Here is a 24,681-nt window from a genome sequence, read left to right as displayed (position 1 = left end):
TGCTCTCAGCTCATGAAACTTATTACAGCAACTTTGAAAAAAAAAAATGAAAAAAAAACTTGGCACATCAGTGGTAACACCTGCTCAAACCTCAACTTCAAAAGCAGGACTGAATCAACATTGATCCAGAGTCAGACTTCCTGTGTAATTCTTTTCAAATAACACACTCTGAACAGATAATATTCTCCACCACTGCTTACGGCTGCAAATGGAAAATATTTTATTTGAAACTCACGTAAGTTTGAATATGTGGTCTTTTTCATGCAATATTTTACTATAAATTTAAAAACATGCAAATTTTTTTTCAATAAATAATTATTGAAATTTCACGGGAAAAATTTAACGAGGACGTACTCCATAGGATGAACGCTAAAAGTATAAAAGTGATTGTTAAACAGGAATTTTGTAGAGCTGAACTACTAACGTCAAATAAATATATATATAAGCTAACATTTCTAATTCGTGTTTAATCCCCATTGTGGAAACATACCATTTCACTGAAAACATATTATATGACATTAAATTGGAAGAGACTTTTATTCAAAGTAATGTACAATAAGTGCATAACAACATCGTCACTAATGTAAAATATTAAAACAGTATAATGTACATCTACATACGCCCAGGGCTGTACTTAATATCATTACATGGTTAAAATGCATTCCAGATGAATCTCCTTTTTCACTGATAAATGAGTTCTTATGAAGATGCACTGAGCTTGGTAAGAAGAATGGTCTCCTGTTGCTCGTCTGTGTCTTTTGAGTAGCCGTACTCTGCACAGCCAGCGTTTTACGATGCACAGGAGTTTATTGAGGTTCATGTCTGAGTGACCATTCAGCCAGGAAATGCAACAGAAGGTGAAAAGTCTTAGTACTGAACTGCAATAAACATGCTTGGTGTTCCAGTCTACTTCTAATGCTCTCAGTTTCTGTGGAAAGTAGACACGGGTAAGGCTGATTACATTTTGAATAGATCTGTGTCTGTACTCCACTTGAGAAATCTGCAAATGTCAAATCTCAGGTTGTTAATACCATCTCATTTGCAGCATTCACATTTCCTATTTTCAGTGCAGCAAAACAGTTCTTATATCTGAGAACGTGAAGGGGTTTTCTCCACCTTGTGGCCAAAGTGTGCACCTGCATTCTATAGGGGCTTAAGCACCAGTGGCGTCACTAGGGTTGGTGATACCCGGTGCGGTCGACCGTTGGTGTCACCCGATTTTGTCGATGGGGGGGGGGGGGGGTGCAGGCAGGTGTGGGCGCAAGAAATTTCGTGTTATGACGCCTCTGATAAGCACTGTCACACAAGTGCCATCTGCTGATTCAGTCATGTGACCGGCCTCACTGGCAGAGCTTGTGTCACTGGTGTACAGCGTACAAAGCCAGGGTAATAGAGCACAACCTAGTGGTGTGCCTGTGTTCCTGCAGACACTGCTGGGGGCATATCCTTTTCAATTCTCAGCAAAAACTTGGGGTTTACACCCATGGTAAACCAGGCTAAACATTATTGAGAATCTATAAACAGTGGTACTACATAAGAACCAGGTTTATCTATAAGATGTTTATGTACAGCACTGTGTGCCGTAGTCTTTTCCATGTTTGGTTTATTGACTGTTCATTTCTGTTTAATTGTGTGCTGATGTGTTCCAGTCTTTTATTTTTAATTGTTTGTTTATATTGTTTGAGTGTTTCACAGTATCTTAGGCGTAAATCTTGGTTTTTGGGATTTTTATGTTTTTGGTTCTCAGCTTTTTTTCTCATAGTTTTACATTCATCATCAAACCATTTTTCATTACATTCTTATTATCATTTTTCATATTTGTGGTTTTAACTTGGATTTTTTAGCTACTTATAAAATTATTCAAGTAATTTATGGCCAGGTCTACGCCTTATTTTTAGGGTTCATACTGTGTGTTTTGAAGTATTTCTATTAGAATTTTTATTTAATCACTGCCAATTGCCTCTTTGTATAATTGTGTGCTGTTTGGAGCCCATCTGTAGAAAGGATTGAGGTTATGTATGTGTGTCGGACTTCTGTGTTCTCTTCATGAACTCAGTGATCTGACTGTGATCTGATAAGGGTGTTTGTGGTCTGCACAATATTTAATCAATAATTAAAATATAATTTTAGAATATTAATTATACATATACATTTATACTTAGCCAATTATTCTGCAGATTATGTTGAGGAGTTGCCATATTTCTCCCATCTGAGAACTGGCCAGGGTCCTTGGTGTTGCAGCTGTAGTGGAGGTTGCTCTGTCTCTCATGTTGTGGATTGATAGGTGGTTCCAGTGTCTTCTTCAGATCAAGTTTATATTGACTTTGAGTGCAATAGTAGGATGCAGGACCTGGGGGTTTTTCAGGATAGGTGGTGCCATGGGGAGGCTGAGTGTAGTCTAGCGGGTGGAGATTTAATATTTAACAACATACTAAGATGAGGGTGTCAAAATTGGTCATAGGTTTATTTTTGTAGAAGCTTGCGTTCCATTGCTTTGTTCGACTTCTATTTCTCTTTTCCTTTTCCCTATTTGATCGGTTCGTTTTTTTGTGTCTTGGTATTGTTGTTCATTTTGATATGGTGATTTCTTTATTTTAGCTGCTTTTGTTGTTGCCGAATGACTGTATGTATTGTGAAATAAGAGTTTGTTAAAACTCAAACTCCCCCCCCCCCCCACCCTCTCTCTCTCTCTCTCTCTCTCTCTCTCTCTCTCTCTCTCTCTCTCTCTCTCTCTCTCTCTCTCTCAGGCAGTGAGGATGTGAGGTTGGTGAATGGAAGCAGCCCCTGTGCTGGGAGAGTGGAGGTTAACCGTCAAGGAGAGTGGGGGACAGTGTGTCATTGGGGCTGGGATATTGCAGATGCTGGGGTGGTGTGTGGACAGCTGGGCTGTGGAGATGCTGTAGAAGCACCAGGATATGCTCACTTTGGCCCAGGGTCTGGGAGAATATGGATGAGTGATGTGTCCTGCGAGGGATCAGAATCTACCCTGACGAAGTGTCGGTCACCAGGATGGACTTTACAGTACTGTGATCATCGAGAGGATGCTGGAGTGATCTGCTCAGGTAGGACTCAGTGTTATTCAGCTCTTACCAATGTTCTTATACCAACAGGACTTTGGATTTAAATGAGGATATATTAGTTTCATAAATGCATGTATTATTACATAACTAAAACATAGTATTACATTTTAAAATGTGGTGTTATGAAGTAAATTACTGTATTGCTCCTTTCACTGAACTAATTTAGCACTTACGCAGTCACAGCAGAATCTTTGTGTTTCTGATGTATTTCACTTTTTCTGACGCTATCAGAATGTTTATTCTTTTAAAGTTTAAGTCCGTAGCAGAAGTTTACATGTGATTGGCTCATCACACGCTGCAGTTCATACGGGATTGGCTCATCTCACACTGCCGTGGACGTGAGATTGGCTCATATCACACTGCTGTACTCCATGTGTAATAGCCGTGCAGTCCTGTATTCATGCAGCTGTGCTCACTGTTATCTCTGGAATAAGGTGCCAGTCATTGCAGATGATTCTCTCTTTATTCCCTGTTTAGCTCCAGTCCCTCGAAAAGTCAGGCTGGTGGGCGGGGCTGACCTGTGCTCTGGGAGAATAGAGATGCATCATGGGAGCTTGTGGGGCACGGTGTGTGATGCTGACTTTGACCAGCGGGACGCAGAGGTTGTGTGCAGGGAGCTGGGCTGTGGAGTTCCTAAAGAGCTGCCGGGGGCAGCTGCGTTTGGCCAAGGGGAGGGCCAGGTGTGGGCAGAGGAGATTCAGTGTTCAGGCAACGAATCTCACATTTACTTCTGTCCCAAAGCACCCTCACAGAATCAACCCTGCTCCCATGGAAACGATGTGGGACTAGTGTGTTCTGGTAAGAGTCATTTGTATACTGTGTGTTTCAGTGACACTGGGTTAATATAGTCCTAAACAGATTGTATGCATTTATATTTAGGAAGATCAAGATATTTATTCATTATACTGTGAAATGTGACATGTCAGGGGCTGTAATGCTGGATATTGTGATGCAGATATAATCTGTAAAATGCAGTGAACACTATAGAAGACAGGGATGTGCAGCCCATAACCCTCTGATAGGGGAAGCACATCATATGTACCATAGACACACAGGAAGAGGAAGCACACAGAGCTATCACAGCTGCAGGAATTCACATACAGGCATTTCTGAGCAGCGGCATCTCCCAGTGTCTGTGTGAGTTTAATCAGTGTGGAGTTTGTATGATCTCCCAGTGTCTGTGTGAGTTTAATTTGTGTGGAGTTTGCATGATCTCCCAGTGTCTGTGTGAGTTTAATTTGTGTGGAGTTTGCATGATCTCCCAGTGTCTGTGAGTTTAATCTGTGTGGAATTTGTATGATCTCCCAGTGTCTGTGTGATTTTAATCTGTGTGGAGTTTGCATGATCTCCCAGTGTCTGTGAGTTTAATCTGTGTGGAGTTTGCATGATCTCCCAGTGTCTCTGTGAGTTTAATCTGTGTGGAGTTTGTATGATCTCCCAGTGTCTGTGTGAGTTTAATCTGTGTGGAGTTTGCATGATCTCCCTGTGTCTGTGAGTTTAATCTGTGTGGAGTTTGCATGATCTCCCAGTGTCTGTGTGAGTTTAATCTGTGTGGAGTTTGCATGATCTCCCAGTGTCTGTGAGTTTAATCTGTGTGGAGTTTGCATGATCTGTCATGGTCCTGCGTTTCTGTCTGCGTTTCCCCTGTTGGGCCGCCAGATGGTGGCACTTCTGTTCTGTGTCCTGCTCCCCCTGTGTTAATTATATGATTGTTTCCAATTGTCTAATCATTGTTTTCTGGCTGTCTCGTTTTCCCTTCCCCTTCCGTGGCCTGATTGTTCATGTTGCCCTCCTGTGTCTCGTCAGTGTGTTCTATTTAAGTTTCCCCCTCCCTTGACTCAGGTGCTGGATTCTTGTGGTTATGTCTGGTTGTTCTGTGCTCCCCTCCTCAAGTTCCTGCTCCATGCGTTCCTGTCTATGTTCTGGTTTCCTTGTGTTTGTTTCCACTTGTATCCTCTTCTGAATGTATGTATTCTGCCCGCTTCGGTCCTGTTTGTGCCTTGTGTGTTTTCTGTCCTGCCTGTGTTCCGCCCTGCCTGTGTTCTGTTTTGGTTTTTTTAGGTTCTTAAGTATCTTTTTGTGTTTGTGGTTTTGCCCCTCGTGGCCTTTTGTTTGTTCCCTGTTTATTTAGTAAAGTCTTTGTTTCCCTTCATTTGGAGTTTTTGTATTTTTGACCTCTGCGTTTGGGTCCAACCGCCCCACGCATCCTGACATGATCTCCCAGTGTCTGTGTGAGTTTAAACTGTGTAGCCTGTGTGTGTATGGGTGTACAATACAATACAATAAGCTCTTATGTAGCGCTCTTCATACGTACATTCCAGGGTGCTTTACAAAATAAATAAATCAATAAATAAATATAAATAAATAACCTAAGAAGTCAAAACTAAGAGGAATAGGCACATGGGAACAAATAAGTCTTAAGATATGATTTAAAAGAACCAATTGTAGCTGCACCTCTGATATGGCTTGGGATTGAATTCCAGAGGCACGGTGCAGTGCAGCTAAAAGCTCTTCCCCCAACTGTTTTTAATCGGCAACGAGGAACCACTAAAAGTTCAGCAGTAGCTGAACGCAGGGTACGACAGGGAACATAGGGTTCAATCAAATCCTTCAAATATGAAGGTCCAAAGCCATGCAATGCTTTGTAAGCAGTTAGCAACACTTTGAATTCAACCCTAGATTTAACAGGGAGCCAATGCAATGATTTAAGAACAGGAGTGATATGCTCTGAGCAGCGTGTGTGGGTAAGTACTCTGGCTACTGCTCTGGGTGTGTGTGTGTGATTTGTCGTATGTACATGTGTGTGTTATTGTACGTCTGTGTATTAGTATGTCTGTGTGCCTGAGTGTGTGTGTGTGTGTGTGTGTGTGCGTGTGTGTATGAGTGTGTGTGTGTGTGTGCGTGCAGGTGTGTGTGTGTCTGTTTGTGTGTGTGTGTGTGTGATTTGTCGTATGTGCATGTGTGTGTTATTGTACGTCTGTGTGTGCGTATGTCTGTGTGCCTCAGTGTGTGTGTGTGTGTGTGTGTGCGTGTGTGTGTGCGTGCAGGTGTGTGTGTGCATGTGTGTGAGTGTGCGTGTGTATGTATGTGTGCGTGAGTGTGTGTGAATATGTGTGTGTATGCATGAGTCTGTGTGTGTGTGTGCATGTTTGTGTATGTATGTGTGCGTGTGTGTGTGTGAACGTGTGTGTGTATGTGTGTGTGCGTGTGTGAGTGTGTGTGCATGTTTGCGTATGTATGTGTGAACGTGTCTGTGTATGTGTGTGCGTGTGTGTGTTTGTGTGTGTATGTGTGTGTTTTGTACCTGTATATTCTGTTAGCCTCTTCCCTAAGTCTCCTTCATTATCTCAGTGTTGGTCCGATGCTAACCCCACTGTGCTGTGTGTAGGGTACACTGGGTCCAGGCTGGCTGACGGCCCTGATAACTGCTCTGGTCGAGTGGAGCTGCAGGACCTGGATAACTGGGGGACAGTGTGTGATGCATGCTGGGACAGGAGAGCCTCCAATGTCCTCTGTCAGCAGCTGAATTGTGGGACTGCAGTGGCAGTGCCAGGACAGGCCTGGTTTGGAGAGGGGAATGGGTCAATCAGAGCCGATGTGTTTGATTGCCATGGGAACGAGACACACCTCTCACAGTGTGCTGTTTCCTCATGGAGCCGAGCTGTGCTCTCACATGGACAGGATGCTGGAGTCATCTGCTCTGGTGAGGAGTCCTGCTCTCTGTACTGTGTACATGGTACAATTTAGCACACATTTACTGACTGAGAGAGAGAGAGAGAGAGAGAGATAGAGAGAACTGAACTGAAGGCAGTGAAGAGCAACCAGCTCTACCCAGACAGAGATCCCCTGGGACAACTGGCCTTCAAAAAAACATTTTTACAAAATATCAACAACAAAAAATATCACACCCACTGCATCTAGAAATTTTGACAGAAATCAACAAAAACTATACATTGACAGCATGAAGAAATTAAAGAATAAACTGGAAATGTATTGTGCTCTAGGCCAAGATTGCTCCCTGTCAGAATATCTCACTAGAGTTAAAAACCAAAAGCAAAGGCACACATTAACAATGTACAGACTCAGTGACCACATCCTTGCCATTGAAATTGGTTGCCACAAAAAGACCTGGCTGGCAAAAGAGAACAGGCTGTGTGCTCATTGCAATCTGGCAGGTGGAGACAAAGGCCCACTTCCTGCTTTCCCACCCCAAGTACCTCCCAATCAGAAACCAATATTTTCCCAAATTCACTGTTCAGACTAATCAGTACCTATCGGAACCAAATAAATAAATAAACATTCTGGGGAAGAGGAAATCGCAATAGAGGCGGCAGCCCAGCATGTCTCTGTCTGCCGTAAATTAAGAGGGTGTGGGGTTAACAGAGGAGCCTAACCCTAACCCTAATACACTTGGGTTTATCAGAGGAGTCTAACCCTAACCCTAATACACTTGGGTTTACCAGAGGAGTCTAACCCTAATACACTTGGGTTTAACAGAGGAGTCTAACCCTAACCCTAATACACTTGGGTTTAATAGAGGAGTCTAACCCTAATACACTTGGGTTTATCAGAGGAGTCTAACCCTAACCCTAATACACTTGGGTTTATCAGAGGAGCCTAACCCTAACCCTAATACACTTGGGTTTATCAGAGGAGCCTAACCCTAACCCTAATACATCTGGGTTTAACAGAGGAGTCTAACCCTAACCCTAATACACTTGGGTTTATCAGAGGAGCCTAACCCTAACCCTAATACACTTGGGTTTATCAGAGGAGCCTAACCCTAACCCTAATACATCTGGGTTTACCAGAGGAGTCTAACCCTAATACACTTGGGTTTAACAGAGGAGTCTAACCCTAACCCTAATACACTTGGGTTTATCAGAGGAGTCTAACCCTAACCCTAATACACTTGGGTTTACCAGAGGAGTCTAACCCTAATACACTTGGGTTTAACAGAGGAGTCTAACCCTAACCCTAATACACTTGGGTTTAATAGAGGAGTCTAACCCTAATACACTTGGGTTTATCAGAGGAGTCTAACCCTAACCCTAATACACTTGGGTTTATCAGAGGAGCCTAACCCTAACCCTAATACACTTGGGTTTATCAGAGGAGCCTAACCCTAACCCTAATACACTTGGGTTTAACAGAGGAGTCTAACCCTAACCCTAATACACTTGGGTTTAACAGAGGAGCCTAACCCTAACCCTAATACACTTGGGTTTAACAGAGGAGCCTAACCCTAACCCTAATACACTTGGGTTTAACAGAGGAGTCTAACCCTAACCCTAATACACTTGGGTTTAACAGAGGAGTCTAACCCTAACCCTAATACACTTGGGTTTAACAGAGGAGCCTAACCCTAACCCTAATACACTTGGGTTTAACAGAGGAGTCTAACCCTAACCCTAATACACTTGGGTTTAACAGAGGAGTCTAACCCTAACCCTAATACACTTGGGTTTATCAGAGGAGCCTAACCCTAACCCTAATACACTTGGGTTTATCAGAGGAGTATAACCCTAACCCTAATACACTTGGGTTTATCAGAGGAGTATAACCCTAATGCACTTGGGTTTAACAGAGGAGTCTAACCCTAATACACTTGGGTTTACCAGAGGAGTCTAACCCTAACCCTAATACACTTGGGTTTAACAGAGGAGTCTAACCCTAATACACTTGGGTTTATCAGAGGAGTCTAACCCTAACCCTAATACACTTGGGTTTATCAGAGGAGTCTAACCCTAATACACTTGGGTTTATCAGAGGAGTCTAACCCTAACCCTAATACACTTGGGTTTATCAGAGGAGTCTAACCCTAATACACTTGGGTTTATCAGAGGAGTCTAACCCTAACCCTAATACACCTGGGTTTATCAGAGGAGTCTAACCCTAACCCTAATACACTTGGGTTTATCAGAGGAGTCTAACCCTAATACACTTGGGTTTAACAGAGTCTAACCCTAATACACTTGGGTTTAACAGAGGAGTCTAACCCTAACCCTAATACACTTGGGTTTATCAGAGGAGTCTAACCCTAATACACTTGGGTTTAACAGAGTCTAACCCTAATACACTTGGGTTTAACAGAGTCTAACCCTAACCCTAATACACTTGGGTTTATCAGAGGAGTCTAACCCTAACCCTAATACACTTGGGTTTATCAGAGGAGTCTAACCCTAATACACTTGGGTTTAACAGAGGAGTCTAACCATAATACACTTGGGTTTATCAGAGGAGTCTAACCCTAACCCTAATACACTTGGGTTTAACAGAGGAGTCTAACCCTAATACACTTGGGTTTATCAGAGGAGTCTAACTCTAACCCTCATACATTTGGGATCCTCAGGCTCTGCCCTCTCAGCTCTGGATGGGACGGTGCGGCTGGCTGGAGAGGGTGCGTGTGAGGGCCAGGTGGAGGTGTACTACCAGCAGACCTGGAGCAGAGTGGGGGGGTCCTGGAGCTTCAGTGAGGCCTTGGTGGCCTGCAGGCAGCTGGGCTGTGGCTCTGCAGTGCAGGTCTACAGCTCCTCTCCGTCTGGGACGGGGGGCACTGGGGAGTGTCTGATGGGGGTTCAGTGCTCCGGGAGAGAGGCTCACCTGGGGAACTGCAGCACTCCACACAAACTCACCTGCAGCTCCAGGGAACAGGTGTCCATCGTCTGTTCCAGTGAGTACAGGTTACTAATGAAGCTTCTCTGCAGTCTCTAGCTGCTTGTTTGACATGGGGGATATAGTATACTCAACCTAAAGGATTTTTAAAAAGTATTAGGAATCAGAGTATTTAGAACAGACAGAGCTTGTGTAACAACTCAGATAACTTCTCTCTATTTCTCTCTTTCTCACGCCCTCTCTCTCTCCCCCTCTCTCCCTTTCTCTCTCTCTCTCTCTGCTTCTCTCTCCCCCTCTTCCTCTCTCTCTCTCTCTCTCTCTCAGATCACAGGTCTCTCAGGCTGGTGGGGGGAGGGGGGGACTGTGCGGGACGGTTGGAGGTGTTCCATAGGGGCTCCTGGGGGACAGTTTGTGATGACTCCTGGGACCTGGAGGATGCTCAGGTGGTGTGCAGGCAGCTCAGGTGTGGGACGGCCCTCAGTGCCCCGCTACCCTCCTTCTTTGGGCCAGGAAATGGACCTGTCTGGCTGGATGAAGTGGGCTGTGTGGGGAACGAGACGTCCCTGTGGGACTGTCCCACAGCCGGATGGGGACAAACTGACTGTGGACACAAGAAGGACGTGGGGGTCGTGTGTTCAGGTTTGGAACTCATTGGAACATCTAAAGTTTCTGCTTTTACACTGACACTAATTTGGTGTGAATACATGATACCTGATTGGTCAGTAAATTCAGATGTTCAAAGTGATGAGATTTATCTCAGGAGAGCAGTGGCTAACAGAACACAGCTTTCCATCCTGACTTATACCTGCATCCGATACATTTACCTTCCTATCCTCTGTAATTTCTAGCACAAGATTTTAAGGTTATGTTTATTTTTAAATCATTTTGTCATTTTGTTAGAGATTTCTAACATTGTTGTTGTAGAGTTCAAGGAGATGAGACTGGCCGAGGGCTGTTCTGGGAATTTGGAAGTTTTCTACAACGGCACCTGGGGCAACGTGTGCTACAATCAAATGACTAGAGACACGGCTACTCTCATATGTCAGGAGCTGAACTGTGGGAAGAGCACATTTGTGTCTAAAACACAGTCAAGACTGGAATCAGCTCCAAACTGGCTGGATCATTTCAGATGTCGCCCACATGACTCCACTCTGTGGCAGTGCCCATCAAAGCCTTGGGGTGAGAATACCTGCGGGCAAACCAGCGTGGCATCGCTTAACTGCACAGGTAAACCTCACTCTACTGCAGACTTTATACTCCTGTTAGGAACAGTATAATAAACCTCATGACTGCAAACACAGTATCACTCCTATTGGGAACAGCAGCATAAAACTCTCCTTACTGCAGACTTTAGTACTTCTCAGGGCTGGCCCATGGCATAAATGGTCTATGCGGTTGTTTAGGGCCACAGCTGCTGGGGGGGCCACACGGCCAAGGGGGGGGGGGGGGGGGGGGTGGGGGTGGGGGGCGCACGATTCAGTGTTTATTTGAGGTAAATAGCGTTATTTTCGCAGTTACGTTATTCATCCCCTATCGCAGAATTAGTGGTATCAATTTTAAACAGAATGGCACCCGAACATTTCTCAGCAATGCAATGTATGAAGGATTTTACAAAGTGAACCCCCTCCCCCCTCCGCTCGACGGAATCCGACAGCTCCCCCCCCCCCCCCCCACCCCCCCCACCCCCACTCCGAAAGATTTGCTTAGGCCCACCGAACCCCTAGGGCCGGCCCTAGTACTAGTTAGAAACAATAGAATTAGAACTGACTCATTTATGCAGATGATATGAAATCATTAATGAAGCTAATTTGCCCTAAACTGGTAAATATGTGAGTCAGCTTATTAGTTTTTGCAACATTAAATTGGTAAAGCTATGGACTATTGTGAATTATTAAAAGGTTTTTAGTGTAACCCCGTGAATGAGATTTTTTGAAGCTCTAAGTAGTGCAGTTTGTTTCTGATATAGAATGAACCTGTTTCTGTCTTTGTGTTTTAAAAATTTTAAAAATTTGTAGTTCATTTATTTATTTATTTCTCTTCACATCAAAGGGGAAGAGGATGATGAAGTTCCACGAAGCAAATTGTCATGTTCCTCAGCAGCAAATCAGGGAGCTTGCACAAGTACGTTTTTTTGGTTGAATCCTGTGGTAAGCCGCTCTGAATAAGAGTGTCTACTGAACGTAACGCAAATGTTGAGCAGGCTGCATCCACAGCCACAAATCCACTCTGCTTTGGCAAAGCAGAAAGCATTACGTCAGGTCTGCCATAATATTAGTGCAGATGTGTCTGTAGGAGATGCTAAACGTAATGAGGTCAGTCATGGTGTTAGTGGAGATGTGTCTGTAGATGCTAAACGTAATGAGGTCAGTCATAGTGTTAGTGGAGATGTGTCTGTAGATGCTAAACGTAATGAGGTCAGTCATAGTGTTAGTGGAGATGTGTCTGTAGATGCTAAACGTAATGAGGTCAGTCATAGTGTTAGTGGAGATGTGTCTGTAGGAGATGCTAAACGTAATGAGGTCAGTCACAGTGTTAGTGGAGTTGTGTCTGTAGGAGGTGCTAAACGTAATGAGGTTAGTCATAGTGTTAATGGAGATGTGTCTGTAGGAGATGCTAAACGTAATGAGGTCAGTCATAGTGTTAATGGAGGTGTGTCTGTAGGAGATGCTAAACGTAATGAGGCTGCTCAGCTCATCTGTGTCTCCTGCTCTAGGTCACTGGCCCCTCCGGCTGGTGGGGGGTGCAGGCAGGTGCTCTGGGAGGCTGGAGGTGTTGCACGAGGGCTCCTGGTGGAAGGTGTGTGGAGACTCCTGGGACACGATGGACGTCCAGGTGTTGTGCAGACAGCTGGGCTGTGGGTCAGCAGGAAAGGCTCATAGTAATGCTCCATTTGGGACGGAGAAGGACGACCCCTGGCTGACTGAGGTGAACTGCAGGGGCACTGAGATGCACCTGTGGCACTGCCCACACCAGCACAGCCGCTGCCCACACCAGAACCAGGCTGTGGTCACCTGCACAGGTGAGCCAGCGACTCCAGATCACCTCAGGCTGACTGCCAGCTTCTGAGAAGATTAATCACTGGAGCCCTGACAGAAACACACACCCTAAACCCCAGGAGCAGCTTAAAGATCCACCCTGCATTACAGCTCGATGATTACTTTATTCATGCGCTCACTAATAATGCAAGTAGAAAACATGATTCTTTGGAACTACATTTACATTTATCAGAAGCTCGTATCCAGCGCAGCTTACAGAAGTGGAACGAACAGAGAGAATGTGACATCATCAGGGTCACAGCCAATAGCAGTGGACAAGAACAGGAAGTGGAACAAGTGAATGAATAAATAACAAATCTCTTCATTTTTATTTTACAGTTCCTTTATCTGAGTCCAGCTCCACTGCAGGTACGGACTCCTCTGGATGGTGTAGGAGAGAGTTTGGGAGATAAAACCTGAGGCTGAGCTCAGAGCCCTGTCAATCACACAAACCCTTTCTCATGTCCAATAAAGAAAACAATGCATTTTAATTTATTTATTATTTTATTGTTTTAGGTACTCCTGCAATGACTACAATACCAAAATCACAGCCAGGTAAAGTTGCCCCAGGAGTAATGTATACAGTGAAAAGAGGACCTCACAACTAATTTCAGCTGTTGGGACTAGCTTTTCCATTAATGGTCTGTATTGCATTTCCACCATATAAATGGTGGTGGCTGTTTGTCTGGGTAGGTTGCTAAGTAACACTCAGTATATGAGTGTTAACACACAACTTCTTGCAGTTTTTTCCCTGTTGGCAACAGTACCTCTGCATTAATGCATTGAGACTGAATGCAATCCTATAGTTTTCTATCTAACAATGAACATGGTGTGGCTCTCTAAGCTTGCTGAATGCTGGTACCAAGCTAGCAGTTTGCTTAATTTAAATAGCCAATGTCCTTGAACAGAGAAGAGAAAACACCCACGTTCTAGTACAGATAGCACAGGCTTAACTGAAGTTTACTCGCTTTAAAGTTAACCATGCACTTGCTCTCAGGCCACCTTTTTATGTTGTAGTGGGTATCTTGTGGAATGACTCAGTTTGCTAAATGCAGACAGTTGCACTGCTTTAATGGGTCGCTGGATGGCTGGCTGTATAAGTACAGTACTGTAGTTGGAAACACAGCTCAGTGGTCAGTGTAAGTAGAGTAGAGGCAGTGTGCCATGTTCTCTGCTGATGCCCAACCCCTTGCCTTCCCTGTTTTGCAGTTATGTCCGAACAGCCAGTGCCCGGACCAAAGGAGGCTCCGCCCAGCCCATCTATCCCAGCAGTGGCCTTCCTGGTGATGGGGGCGCTGTTGTTCCTGCTGCTGGCAGTGCTGGGTGTTCTGCTGTTCCAGAACAGAACGCTGAAGAGAGGTAGGGGGCGGATGGGCGCTGGGTGAACCGCCATCACACGCCGAGTGTGACTGAAGAAGCCTCTCCAGTGATCAGCTCAGTGGGTTAACCACGCAGCTCTGAATGGGGGCTGATGGGAGGCTCGCCCAGTTAAGACCCTGCGCCAGTGCGTGTGGGTGGGCCCTGGCGAGTCCTCCATCACCAGCTGCCCTGAAAGCAAGGAGACTGCCGGGTGACGCGTGATTGGCTACAGTGTTCCCGAGGGAGGGATTTGGTTGGCATGCTGACCTTGTCTTTTTGTGCACCAGCGCCCCCTGTGGTCGATCACATACCTCCAGTCTGCATGGATAAGTTATCCATTATGTGATAAAAGGGTAGGCTGATCTCAGATCAGCAGTCCTACAGGGGCCTGGTCTCTGACAGGTGGCTGGTGTATGGCAGTAGCTGTGTGCTGTACCTCTGCTGCTCATGCAGAGAGAGATGTGCTCTCTGAGAGGAGACTTTGACTCTGTGATTCTCTGTCTCTGCTCACACAGCCCTGTCTGAATGGGACCACGCCCCTCTGCACGAAGCCGTCTACGAGGAGATCGAGTACAAACTGGCTAGAGGGGGAACCAACAGCGCCCCCCGGTGGGGTGAGTGAATCTGATCCGTCCTCCACGTGCTTCACAGTAAAGTCTTAAACACTCTGTGGAAGACCTCCTCAGAGCATGTGTGGTGTGGGCGGGGTCGGGACACACCCTCTCTCCTGTTCACAGGGAGTGGCCTATCAGAGGATCCGCCCTCTGGGTATGAAGACGTGGAGGATGGTGAGGGACACTCCCTCTCAGGTAAGGGGGCAGAGTTCTGTGGAGCTCTCAGTGGGTGTAGGTGGTGGTGCTGTGGCTCCAGGGTGATTTTGAGAGGGGTGGAACTCCTGAGTGCTCCTCAGAGTTTCGGTGGCGTATGTCACAGGATCACTGGCTGTGAAAAGGACAGCTGTGTAGTAAAATGGTGAGAGAACTGGGCTCAAGGTTGCAGGTTCAATTTCCCTGAAAGGACACTGCAAGGTACTTAATCTGAATTGCTTCACAATACATCCAGCTGTATAAATGGATACTATGTAATGAAAAAGCTGTTTAAGTTATGGCTGAATAACAGTGTCTGGAAAATGCCTGTAATTTAATCATATTGTAGATATGGTGTTTAATCATGACATATATTTATTAAAACAGCCGTTATGGGTACGTGGGGATAGACTGTTAATCCGCTACTTCTACCCCTCAGGAGCACTGAAATAGTGCCCTTCAGGCCTCGTAGATTTCTAGGTAGTTACAGACGTCTTCCAGCAGGTAGAGCTGCCCTCCTCTGAGTTCCGTATCTCTGTCAGGTTGGTTCCTGTGAGACTCAGTGGTGTGGATTCCCCAGCACCCACATATCAAGGATTAAATATGGGGTCAGTTAGACTGTCCCCACACCGTCAGGCAGCCGTGACTGCAGTGTGCAAACACAGCTAGCTGAAGTGTTATTCAGTGCTGCTCTGAAGGGCCCCACTGTCCTGCTGTGTGACAGTCCTGAGATTCAGCCACAAGTCCCCAGAAGTCTCCTTCTTTCAGGGGACCTGGTGATGGAGGACCCACCGGAGAACTATGATGATGTCATCACAGCGGATAAGCATCCAGACAGTGTGCCAGGTGAGTGTTTTGATTGGTTGGTGGGATGACTCAATATTTTCTCCTCATGAAGACATTTAATTGCATTCATTATTATATGCTGTGCTTAGTTGTTTGTGCTAAAGAGCTTGTAGAGATTTGGAGGAGAAATCTCCCTTGTCCTTTTTAGAAGAATAAAACTTGTTCATTGCTGGAATCATTTCATTACATAGAACAGTTCTTGCAGTTGACTTGTTTTGTTGTCCAGACTTAGACATGGAAATGACCTTTAAAGTTGTTGCCCCAATAATTACTGTAACCAATATAACCACCAAAACCAATATAGCCATTATCAGCACTATAACCAGTGTGCCCAGTTTAACCAGCACTGCTGCTCTGTCTGTTTAAGGGGAGCTGGTGGAGGGAGATGCACCAGAGCACTATGATGATGTCATCACCATGCAGCCGGGCCCAGACGCTTTTCCAGGTTGAGTTTCTCTTTACAGACAGAATGTTGGAGTGAAACACAATGTCTGTCACTGAATTCACTGTGTTCTGCTCAGGTGCTTTTCTGTCTCTGGCTGCAGTCATGTGATTTATTCATTATTAGTGTAATATTTATATTTTAGATTGTGATGTTTATTAGTCTATTTATAAAATTTTATAGATTAAGACACTATCCTGTGTTGAAAATTGTTACTTCCTGTCTATGACATTTGTACTTCCTGTCTGTGTAATTTTTGAAAATCACTGCCATGGGCTACTTCCTGTCTGTGTGGTTTGTTACAGGGGATCATGTGACAGACACAGAGGAGAATTATGATGATGCTGTAACTCTGGGCTGGATTCAAGTGGGTAAGTCTGTACAAAGTGAATCACTCCGTATAACATGAATAACTACAAGCTTTTGTGGTTTAATAAAAATCCATCAATCAATCCCGTTATATTTAATATCCTGGTTCTTGGAAGACATTTTTCCAGATTGCTTCATGGGCAATTATGAGAATATGCACATTCCATTCCACCTGCAAACTTTTCTGAGAGTGGATATTTTAGTGTAGACATGACCCTATGAAAATATTTTGAATGAGACTTTTTCTTTCTGTATAGAATTACAAGATCACAGTAGGTATTTGGTGAAAATGAGCCTTTCCCTGACTGTATCTGTCTGTCTCCTGATCCATCCCTGTAGAGGAGAGTGTTCTGGCTGAAACTCCTCCAGCTCCCAGTGGGATGGACTATGATGATGTGGGGGAGTAGCCTCCTGAAAGAGGAGGAGCACTGTGAGATTGACAGTTTTAACTTTGGAAGTGTCCACCCACAAGTTTGGATAGAAGAACTTACATGGACTCCTTTATCCTACACATCTCAAGCAAAATGTTTTAACGCCATAAAATCATATCCCACTAGATCAGTTATTCATGAATTAATAATTCACCCGAAATTATTTACTGTGGACTCCTTAGCTCATTCATAAATTAGCTCATTGGAAATGCTGGCACTTGTATACATTGAGAACAATAACTTGCATTCACTGACACAATGAGACAGTTACTTTTTCTGACCAAGATGATGATGTACAGCTCAAACTACATGGAGTCAGTACTGGCCACTTCAATATGAAATGAATGCATCAAAATTTTTGGAATGTAAAAATGAAAACTGTGCTTTAGCCTGTGTAAGCCTTGGTTTTAGATTTGTTTGTATTTACATCAAACCCTTTCAGTTTTGGCTGCTGTGTTCATCATGTGCAGGTCAGAGCTGTCCATGTTGGCTCTCTGATTGACACATGGAAGGGTAGCCAGACAGCACTTATCCAGCATCCCAACATGCTCATTTGCAAGATCACATTTTTAAATATGCTTTTATTGCACATAGCTGATGAGTTTGTTCATCTTTCCATCTGAGCAGAAGATGAACAAGGCAGTAAGTCTCCACTGGCTGCTTTGTTACTATTCAAAACTATTTCAGTACTACTTATTTCATACTGCTTTCATTACTTCTCAAATAAGTTTAATGTTTTTTAACAAAAAAAAACATTTTTTAACTACTTTTTTATAAATATATATTTTGATGCTAGCTCTTGGAGAATTATACTGCTTTAATTTTTATAAAAATGAAATATTATATTTTGCTAAAATGCTCACAATGTATTTCTTAGCCTTCTTAAGCAATATAACCAATATTTTTAACAGCTGTGTGTCAATAAGATATTTTTAAATAAAGCTGAAAGACTGATTGAACTTTGCTCTCTCATTTCCTTTTATTTCTATTCTACATTAATGTATTTGTTCATTCATTTGAAAATATGCAGGGATAGGTATAGTACACAGTTTAGATTGTTTGCAGATTTATGACACTGAAATAGAGGAAGAGAAACAGAACAGCAGCCATACCACCCTGCACCCTGTTCCTGCTGAATGGCTGAAGCTACACAGGTGTGGGCTTTGGGTGGGAGACCACCGGGGAAAACTAAGTTTCTTAAAATTAAACCAAAATTAAATGAATTGCTGTTCTAAGAATCCCTCCCCGTCCCATCCCTTTCGGCATATCGCTTTATCGTCACAGATCGAACTTTCCCCCTTTTATTTTATAGTCGTTCCCCTCAATTAATTCTCTCAGTGAACACCGGCATCTCTGGCGGTTTATATTCAATTCCGTGCTCAACATTCCACGCGCGCTCGCCCGGTTCGACTCGCTACTCCTGCCGTTCCAGCCCAATAAAGCTAGAAGACAGCGCTACTCTTGTTTATTCTGATCATTATTTGCAGCATTTAATGGGACACATTCTCTTGACCTGCTTTAATACTGAGCTTGCCAACAGAAGCCTGGTTTTGTCCCAATGGCCATCACTTCCACATGTTCATTGTACTGGGATTTTTACTGACACCTAGTGGTGAAAATATGCAAGACCTTAACAACACCAACACATCCTGTCTGCATCTCCCATTCCCAGTCACAGGGATATTGCCCCAACTGTCCCAATTTCACTATACACTATTGGCCCAATGCCATAATACAGATGTTCTCATCTTATCCCTTTTGAAAATCTAATAATCTTTATTTAATCAGACAGTTCGGTGAGTTCTCTTTTGCAGTGACAACCTGGGGAATCAGCGTGTGGGGAATTAAATGTGTGCAATCACTCAGATGTAGAGGATGAGTTGGTGGTCAGATGTTTGTGGTACCTGGACCTCCAGGTGAGAGAGACACCTGTGGCCAATGACCATACCACCACTGTCTGTGTTAATGTGAGGCTTTTGTCATTTAACGATATAGCTCAGGAGGTAAGACTGATTGTCTGGCAGTCGGAGGGTTGCTGGTTCAAACCCCTCCCTGGGCATGTCGAAGTGTCCTTGAGCAAGACACCTAACCCCTAACTGCTCTGGCGAATGACAGGCATCAATTGTAAAGCGCTTTGGATAAAAGCGCTATATAAATGCAGTCCATTTACCATGCTGGTTAACTATACCCTCCCTCCCACAAGACAGAACAGAATGTAGGAGGGCAATGAGAGGCCGCTTATTAAATAAATAAAATGCACGGATGAATAACCTTAAACTCGCCTCTCCTGGTTTTAATGTTTAAGTCTCTATGTCTGTATGATATGTCCTGCTGTCGGCTGCCCTGTCTTGGCGGATGCAGTACATACCTGTGTCCAGATGAGGTCAGCAGAGGTCATGTTTCACTGTCAGCCAAAACTAAGAGAAAGTGGGGTAAAAAAAAAAAAAGACTGAAACAATGATTATAAGAAGATTCCCAGTGTGAAAACATCATAGGTGGAACCAGTCCACAGAGGAAGAGCCCGTCCTCCACTGACTAGCTTGCTATCAATAGTTAAAGATGAGCTAAATGGCAATAGGGAGCTAATGGGGAATCTGTCAAAGCAAATAATCAGTTTTTTACTTACTATGGTAAAATAGACTGCCCGTGTATATTAATTTAATACATGGTTCAGAAGAGCGAGGTCACCCATCCAGGCCTCCAGATGATAGGTGTTTGACCCCAGAGAGGTTCAGCTCTGGAGCAAAATGCAGTGTGAATATTCCCTTTCCTCTGACATCATGCTTGAGTCACCGAGTCCTCCTGCTGTTTGTCTCGTCTGTGTGATTGGGGGGAGTGGGGAGAGGGGGAGGGTTGTCTGGGGAGAGGATTGCCTAATGTGTCTGAGGACTCCATCTTGAAAGAATTGCAAATGTCAGCAACCTTCCTCTCAAACAAGGTGGCAGAGTTGGGACACATGTGGTACCCCCACACAGTGAGGAAGATGATGAGGGAGGAAGAAGAGCCCAGTGATCACAGTTTGAGTTTAGTTGCATTTTGAGGTCAACAAGTCTCATAATCAACCACAAAATGGCCCCAGATACCAACAAGCTCCCTCTCCTAAACACTGTTTAAAGATATTGTGTTGAAGAAGACATCTGAAACCCCCAAAGTGGATGCTGTAACTCTAACTCCTAAATAAGTATGAAATATTAACTGAAATATAATTTACACACGGAATATGTTGCCTGAGGTGTACTTTCTGAGAGAAATCAGCATGACTCTGATAGGCCCACATGACCTAACCTGACCTTTAACTGTGACACTGAGGAGCTTGCAGAGGGACTTCAACCCCCTCTAGTATCGCAGAGTATCCGAACGTAAACACAGCTGCCGGAAGTTGTACTGGTTATCATGTACGTCTCATTCATCTGCATTTGAGTGACAAGCTTCTCTCTCCTCTGCAGAGGAGCTGCGGGTAAGAGACGCTCGCGTGGTTTCTGTGCTTTGATCGCGCGCTCGCGTGGGAAGCAAAGCTAGCCTTCATAAATGATAAATGATGCTTGCAATCCTACTCATGTTAGCTAGCAAGCAAATAACAAGAAATCATGCTTGTTCTAATGAAAAACGTTTCAGCTAAAGTTAATAATACAGTAATTACTTTCTAGCCAGCTTTTCAGGTTAAAATGATTGTGGTTATGTTCAGTTTAATTCGTTCAAAATCAAAACACGACAGGCAAGAAAACATTGGTAGGTAGCTAACAAGCAAACCTAGTCTTACCATCAAGGTTATTTGATGCTTACAATCCTACTCAAGTTAGCTAGCAATGCATTTATTACTTTCTAGCCAGCTTGCCAGGTAAAAATTAACTGTGGCAATTCCTTATGACAATTAATTATTTTCCACCACGTAAGTAATTCAGTTCATGTAAACCGTTGATACACACTCCTCTCTTGAGCGTCTAGCAGCGATTATAGCCTAACTATCGAGATTCTAAGTAACTGGAGATAAAACTTTTTTTTGTACTCCACGTAGACCATAAACCATTGAATATAAAAACGACTCGAAGTCGACGTACGACCCAAAGGCCAATGCGGCGTCTATGTATATCTCATAAAAAACACGTTTTCAACGTACAAAAATGCCAAGTTACACATACAAGACATACACCGTCTATAACTCATTCAGACTGCCAAAATATAGGCCTGCCATTAAAACTATTGATATCAAAATGACGCCAAGTTACTGTACTACAAACAATATAGGCTATCTTGCCTCAACGAAATGAAATAAGATGTATTCCAAAGTAATGCTACCCAGTATTTCCTCAATTCTTTCAAGTCACTTGCCAAAACTGGGACCTTGCCCACTAGGCCACAGGCAGACTAGCTGTTTAAATTGGAAATGTTTCAGAGTAAAAAGGTATGGGTATTTTGCGTGTGTATACGAGTTTTTGATTGGGTCGTGTAGGTGAAGATTTGGCCTGTGTCGGTAAAATGTTCAATGGGGAGACATGTTGTAAGTCGGATAGGCGGAAGGAAAATAATAATGAGAAGAAGAAAAAGAAGGAGTAAACACAAAATCCCCTTAGTTTGGGGCTTCATTGTGTGGACATGTGAAGTTGTTTATGAAATCTGTCTGTTGAAATGGGGTCAGAATGTACAGAATTTAATATTTTTAAGGGCTGAGTGTCTGTGGCTGTTGTGGTTATTTCTGTGGGAAACCCTGCAAACCCTGAAACTCTCTGTGCTGTATAGGTATGGGACATGCCCCCGGATGGCATACCTGCCATCCCAATATGTCTATGACACAAACTGTAGCACGATGTGTTCTGAAACAAGACTGCATTTGTTACCAAGGCCGAAAACCATAGACATACTTTTGGAGGCTCTCAGCACGAGCTCAATAGATACTCACCGTAGTTTTAAACTATATGGTCAATATTTACGTAGGGCCCATTTTCTTAAAAGCACTATCGTTTTAGAAAGGACTGTAGTTGTGATGAAGTATTAAACAGTTCGTGCTTCATGTCAAATAATTGCACTGAACTTCTTCGGAAACGTGTAGTCTGCAGCCTTTTCTTCATTTTCCTTTCACTGGCCTGGCCAATCGGTGCTCAGCTTTTCTTTACCCAATGACGTCATTACAGTTCGACGGCGGTAAAGTTGAACAAGACTTCCGGGAAGGCTGTGAGTACAGCTCCGTAAAGCTAGTGTCAAAATTTTATGAATTTTTTCATTATGTATTTTGCAGCGATACAAGTATTCGATGTCCACTGATCCGTAAGTATTTTAGCAAGTATTTCTTTGTGGTGAAAGTTCACCTTTGCCGTCGTGGTGAATAAGGATAATGAGGATAAAATGCCTACTGCTCAAGTTAGCTTGTTGAATTTAAGTTGTCCTTGACAATAACTCAGCTGGAACGGTTATTAGCTGAAATGTTAGCCACCTTTATTTTAAAGAAAAATGTGACGCAATGTGATGTATTTAGAATGTCTGCTAAGTGGCTATAAATATTTATTTTTCCATACGTAGGATTTTTGGGTGTAAATATAAAAGCTATTGTAGCTCATCCATTAAGCATTGTGACGAAGCACACAGATTGTTATCTGCCAAGTATCTGAGACCTCCTCTGAGTAATAGCGAATAGTGTACATTAAAAGCTGATTAATTGATTAAATCAGCTGAATTGGTAACGTCCGTCGGTACGATGCTTATGCTAATCATTGGAAAGATGCAACGGTATGATGAACAGTGCGGCGAGCGGAATAATGCGCGTGCTGTGCGTCAGTGCGCTGCAGAAGAGCTGAACGGGGGGAGTGGCCGCGTTCTCAGTCTGAGTGCTGCGGGACCAGCTTGGACTCCTCAGGAGGAAGAGCTGCACGTGGAGGATGAGGGATTTGAAGATGTGGACGACAGGGACCCAACGACCCATCATTCTGCAGCACCATCAAGTAAATCACCCACCCACCCTGCAGCCCTGAGGCCTGTCCCCAGTACCCCCACCAAACAGAGCACTCCTCCCCAGTCTGCCACTGCTGCTCCACCTGGGACAGACCCTCTGGTAAGATTTCACTGTTAAAGTTACAATCTCGAAGATTTCCATTTCGTTCTCTTTGGCGGTACCAATGGCGAAAAGCAGTAATTGCAGGTGAGTTTTTGCACCTCACTTCCCAGTGATCCAACCGGATCCAACCAGTGTCGCCTGTGTGACGTCAGTCAGTTTGCACCTGGGCCACGCCAACTATCACACTATTTACTGAATAAAAAATGGTTGTTATAAAAGTAACGTTATGTACATACACATTCATTGTCTAACATTAGCCTAACTTAAGCTGTCTTTACACTGCCGAGCTGGGTTAAAATGCTGTAGCAGACCTGGGGTAGAATTAGTGATGATCAATTTCCACAGGCGTTCTTTATCCACCTTTTGCCCGGTATGAAAATCTTTACACTGCAGAGAAGAATTTGCGGTATTCGCTGTGGCTCGTGCAATTATGTATTTCGTGCACAATAAACAGTCTTTCTCATGAATGATTGTTCTGTGATATTTTTTCGAAACAACTGCCCTGCAAAATGTTACCCCTGGTGTTTCTGGTTTTGCTAGCTAAACTGTTCGAGAATAAAGCTGAGCTGGGTGTTAAATTAGCAATCAGAAAAAGAATAATAAAATAAAAACAAAGGAGATTTCACCAAAAAAGGGCAAGGCTGAAGGAACATATGAGGAAGCGTAATAAAATAATAACAACGCTATTCCATACTGCTGTATTCTTTTATTTACTTTTCTCTGACTTGACATCTTTATACAGAAATCAGTTCCAGCTCTGCACCACCTATACCCCGCGTTAATGCTCTGTGTAAAGACGGCTTTATTCCGATCATTAGCCTATAATATATTGATGAACTTGATGGAAATGTAAATAACGGTAACGTTAAGGCCAGTTCAGATCAATGATTCGCAACGAGACAACACGGTTTTAGAATGTTGCAGAGAAAAGTGCTGCGGTGTAAACTGGTTAGTTGCAGAGCGTCTGAAGCCGTTGCCTGGGGTCTCAAAAGACCCACCTTGTCAAATCACCAAGTGCAGTTAGAACATTTACAATCAGACGTCTTGGAATTTTGCAAGTTGCATCCAGTCTCGTTGCGAATCATTAATCTAAACTGACCTTTAGTTAGCTACATTGCAACGTTGCAACAAGGTAGCATTGCATTTAAGAGACGTTTTGCGAGGTCGGTACCAGTCGGTAGCATTAGCTAGCGTTTTTTCTAATTGTTAGCTGACATTAGATTGTGTTAATTACATTAGCTAGCTAGCTAACGCAACGTTATTTGATATGAGAGATGGCTACTGTGCGCAACTTTGCCTGAACTAATGTTGCCTTTCTTGACATGGTCCGGTAACTAGCGTTAGCTGTGCAAATAGCTATGCTATGTAATTTAGTAACGTTGCATTGTCATCCAATGTAATATGAAATCTACATCAACAAATAATATGACCTCTCATGTTACACAAAAACATTTTAGGGTTCCATAACCCCCCCTTTCTCTGTTATTGTAATGCTAGCAGACACCGGAAAAAACAGTACGCCGCTCACACACAAGTGAGTTGAAGAGCAAGCCTGTTGCGTTAGCTCCGTCTACCCTCTCTGGTGAACCAACCACTGATGGGTGATGGAAAATGCGTCACTAACTATGCGCCGCTTGTGATTTTTTCCCGGG

General features: G+C 43.7%; 1 protein-coding gene and 1 long non-coding RNA gene across 2 annotated transcripts in view; one reads left to right on the top strand and one right to left on the bottom strand.

Moving 5' to 3' along the window:
- The window catches only part of LOC118220427, a 426,649-nt gene that overhangs the window by 205,225 nt on the left and 196,743 nt on the right, over nucleotides 1-24,681 (top strand). The window contains exons 36-45 of the mRNA XM_035404286.1: nucleotides 2,859-3,062; nucleotides 3,558-3,878; nucleotides 6,469-6,783; nucleotides 9,433-9,753; nucleotides 10,020-10,334; nucleotides 10,620-10,922; nucleotides 11,745-11,816; nucleotides 12,409-12,714; nucleotides 13,070-13,099; nucleotides 13,247-13,285. Coding sequence (XP_035260177.1) covers nucleotides 2,859-3,062; nucleotides 3,558-3,878; nucleotides 6,469-6,783; nucleotides 9,433-9,753; nucleotides 10,020-10,334; nucleotides 10,620-10,922; nucleotides 11,745-11,816; nucleotides 12,409-12,714; nucleotides 13,070-13,099; nucleotides 13,247-13,285 — 2,226 coding nt within the window. The remainder of the gene's footprint in view (nucleotides 1-2,858; nucleotides 3,063-3,557; nucleotides 3,879-6,468; nucleotides 6,784-9,432; nucleotides 9,754-10,019; nucleotides 10,335-10,619; nucleotides 10,923-11,744; nucleotides 11,817-12,408; nucleotides 12,715-13,069; nucleotides 13,100-13,246; nucleotides 13,286-24,681) is intronic.
- On the bottom strand, nucleotides 16,878-20,117 carry LOC118220039. The gene is made up of 3 exons (XR_004763901.1): nucleotides 19,649-20,117; nucleotides 19,352-19,400; nucleotides 16,878-16,963 (listed from the first exon to the last, which is right to left on the bottom strand). It is a non-coding gene; the product is annotated as an uncharacterized LOC118220039 (long non-coding RNA).

This window comes from Anguilla anguilla, chromosome 2, assembly GCF_013347855.1.
Source record: "Anguilla anguilla isolate fAngAng1 chromosome 2, fAngAng1.pri, whole genome shotgun sequence".
In the NCBI taxonomy this organism is placed as follows: domain Eukaryota; kingdom Metazoa; phylum Chordata; class Actinopteri; order Anguilliformes; family Anguillidae; genus Anguilla; species Anguilla anguilla.
The sequence above is the reverse complement of the archived record's forward strand: the minus strand, read 5'-3'. Positions and strand labels throughout refer to the sequence as shown.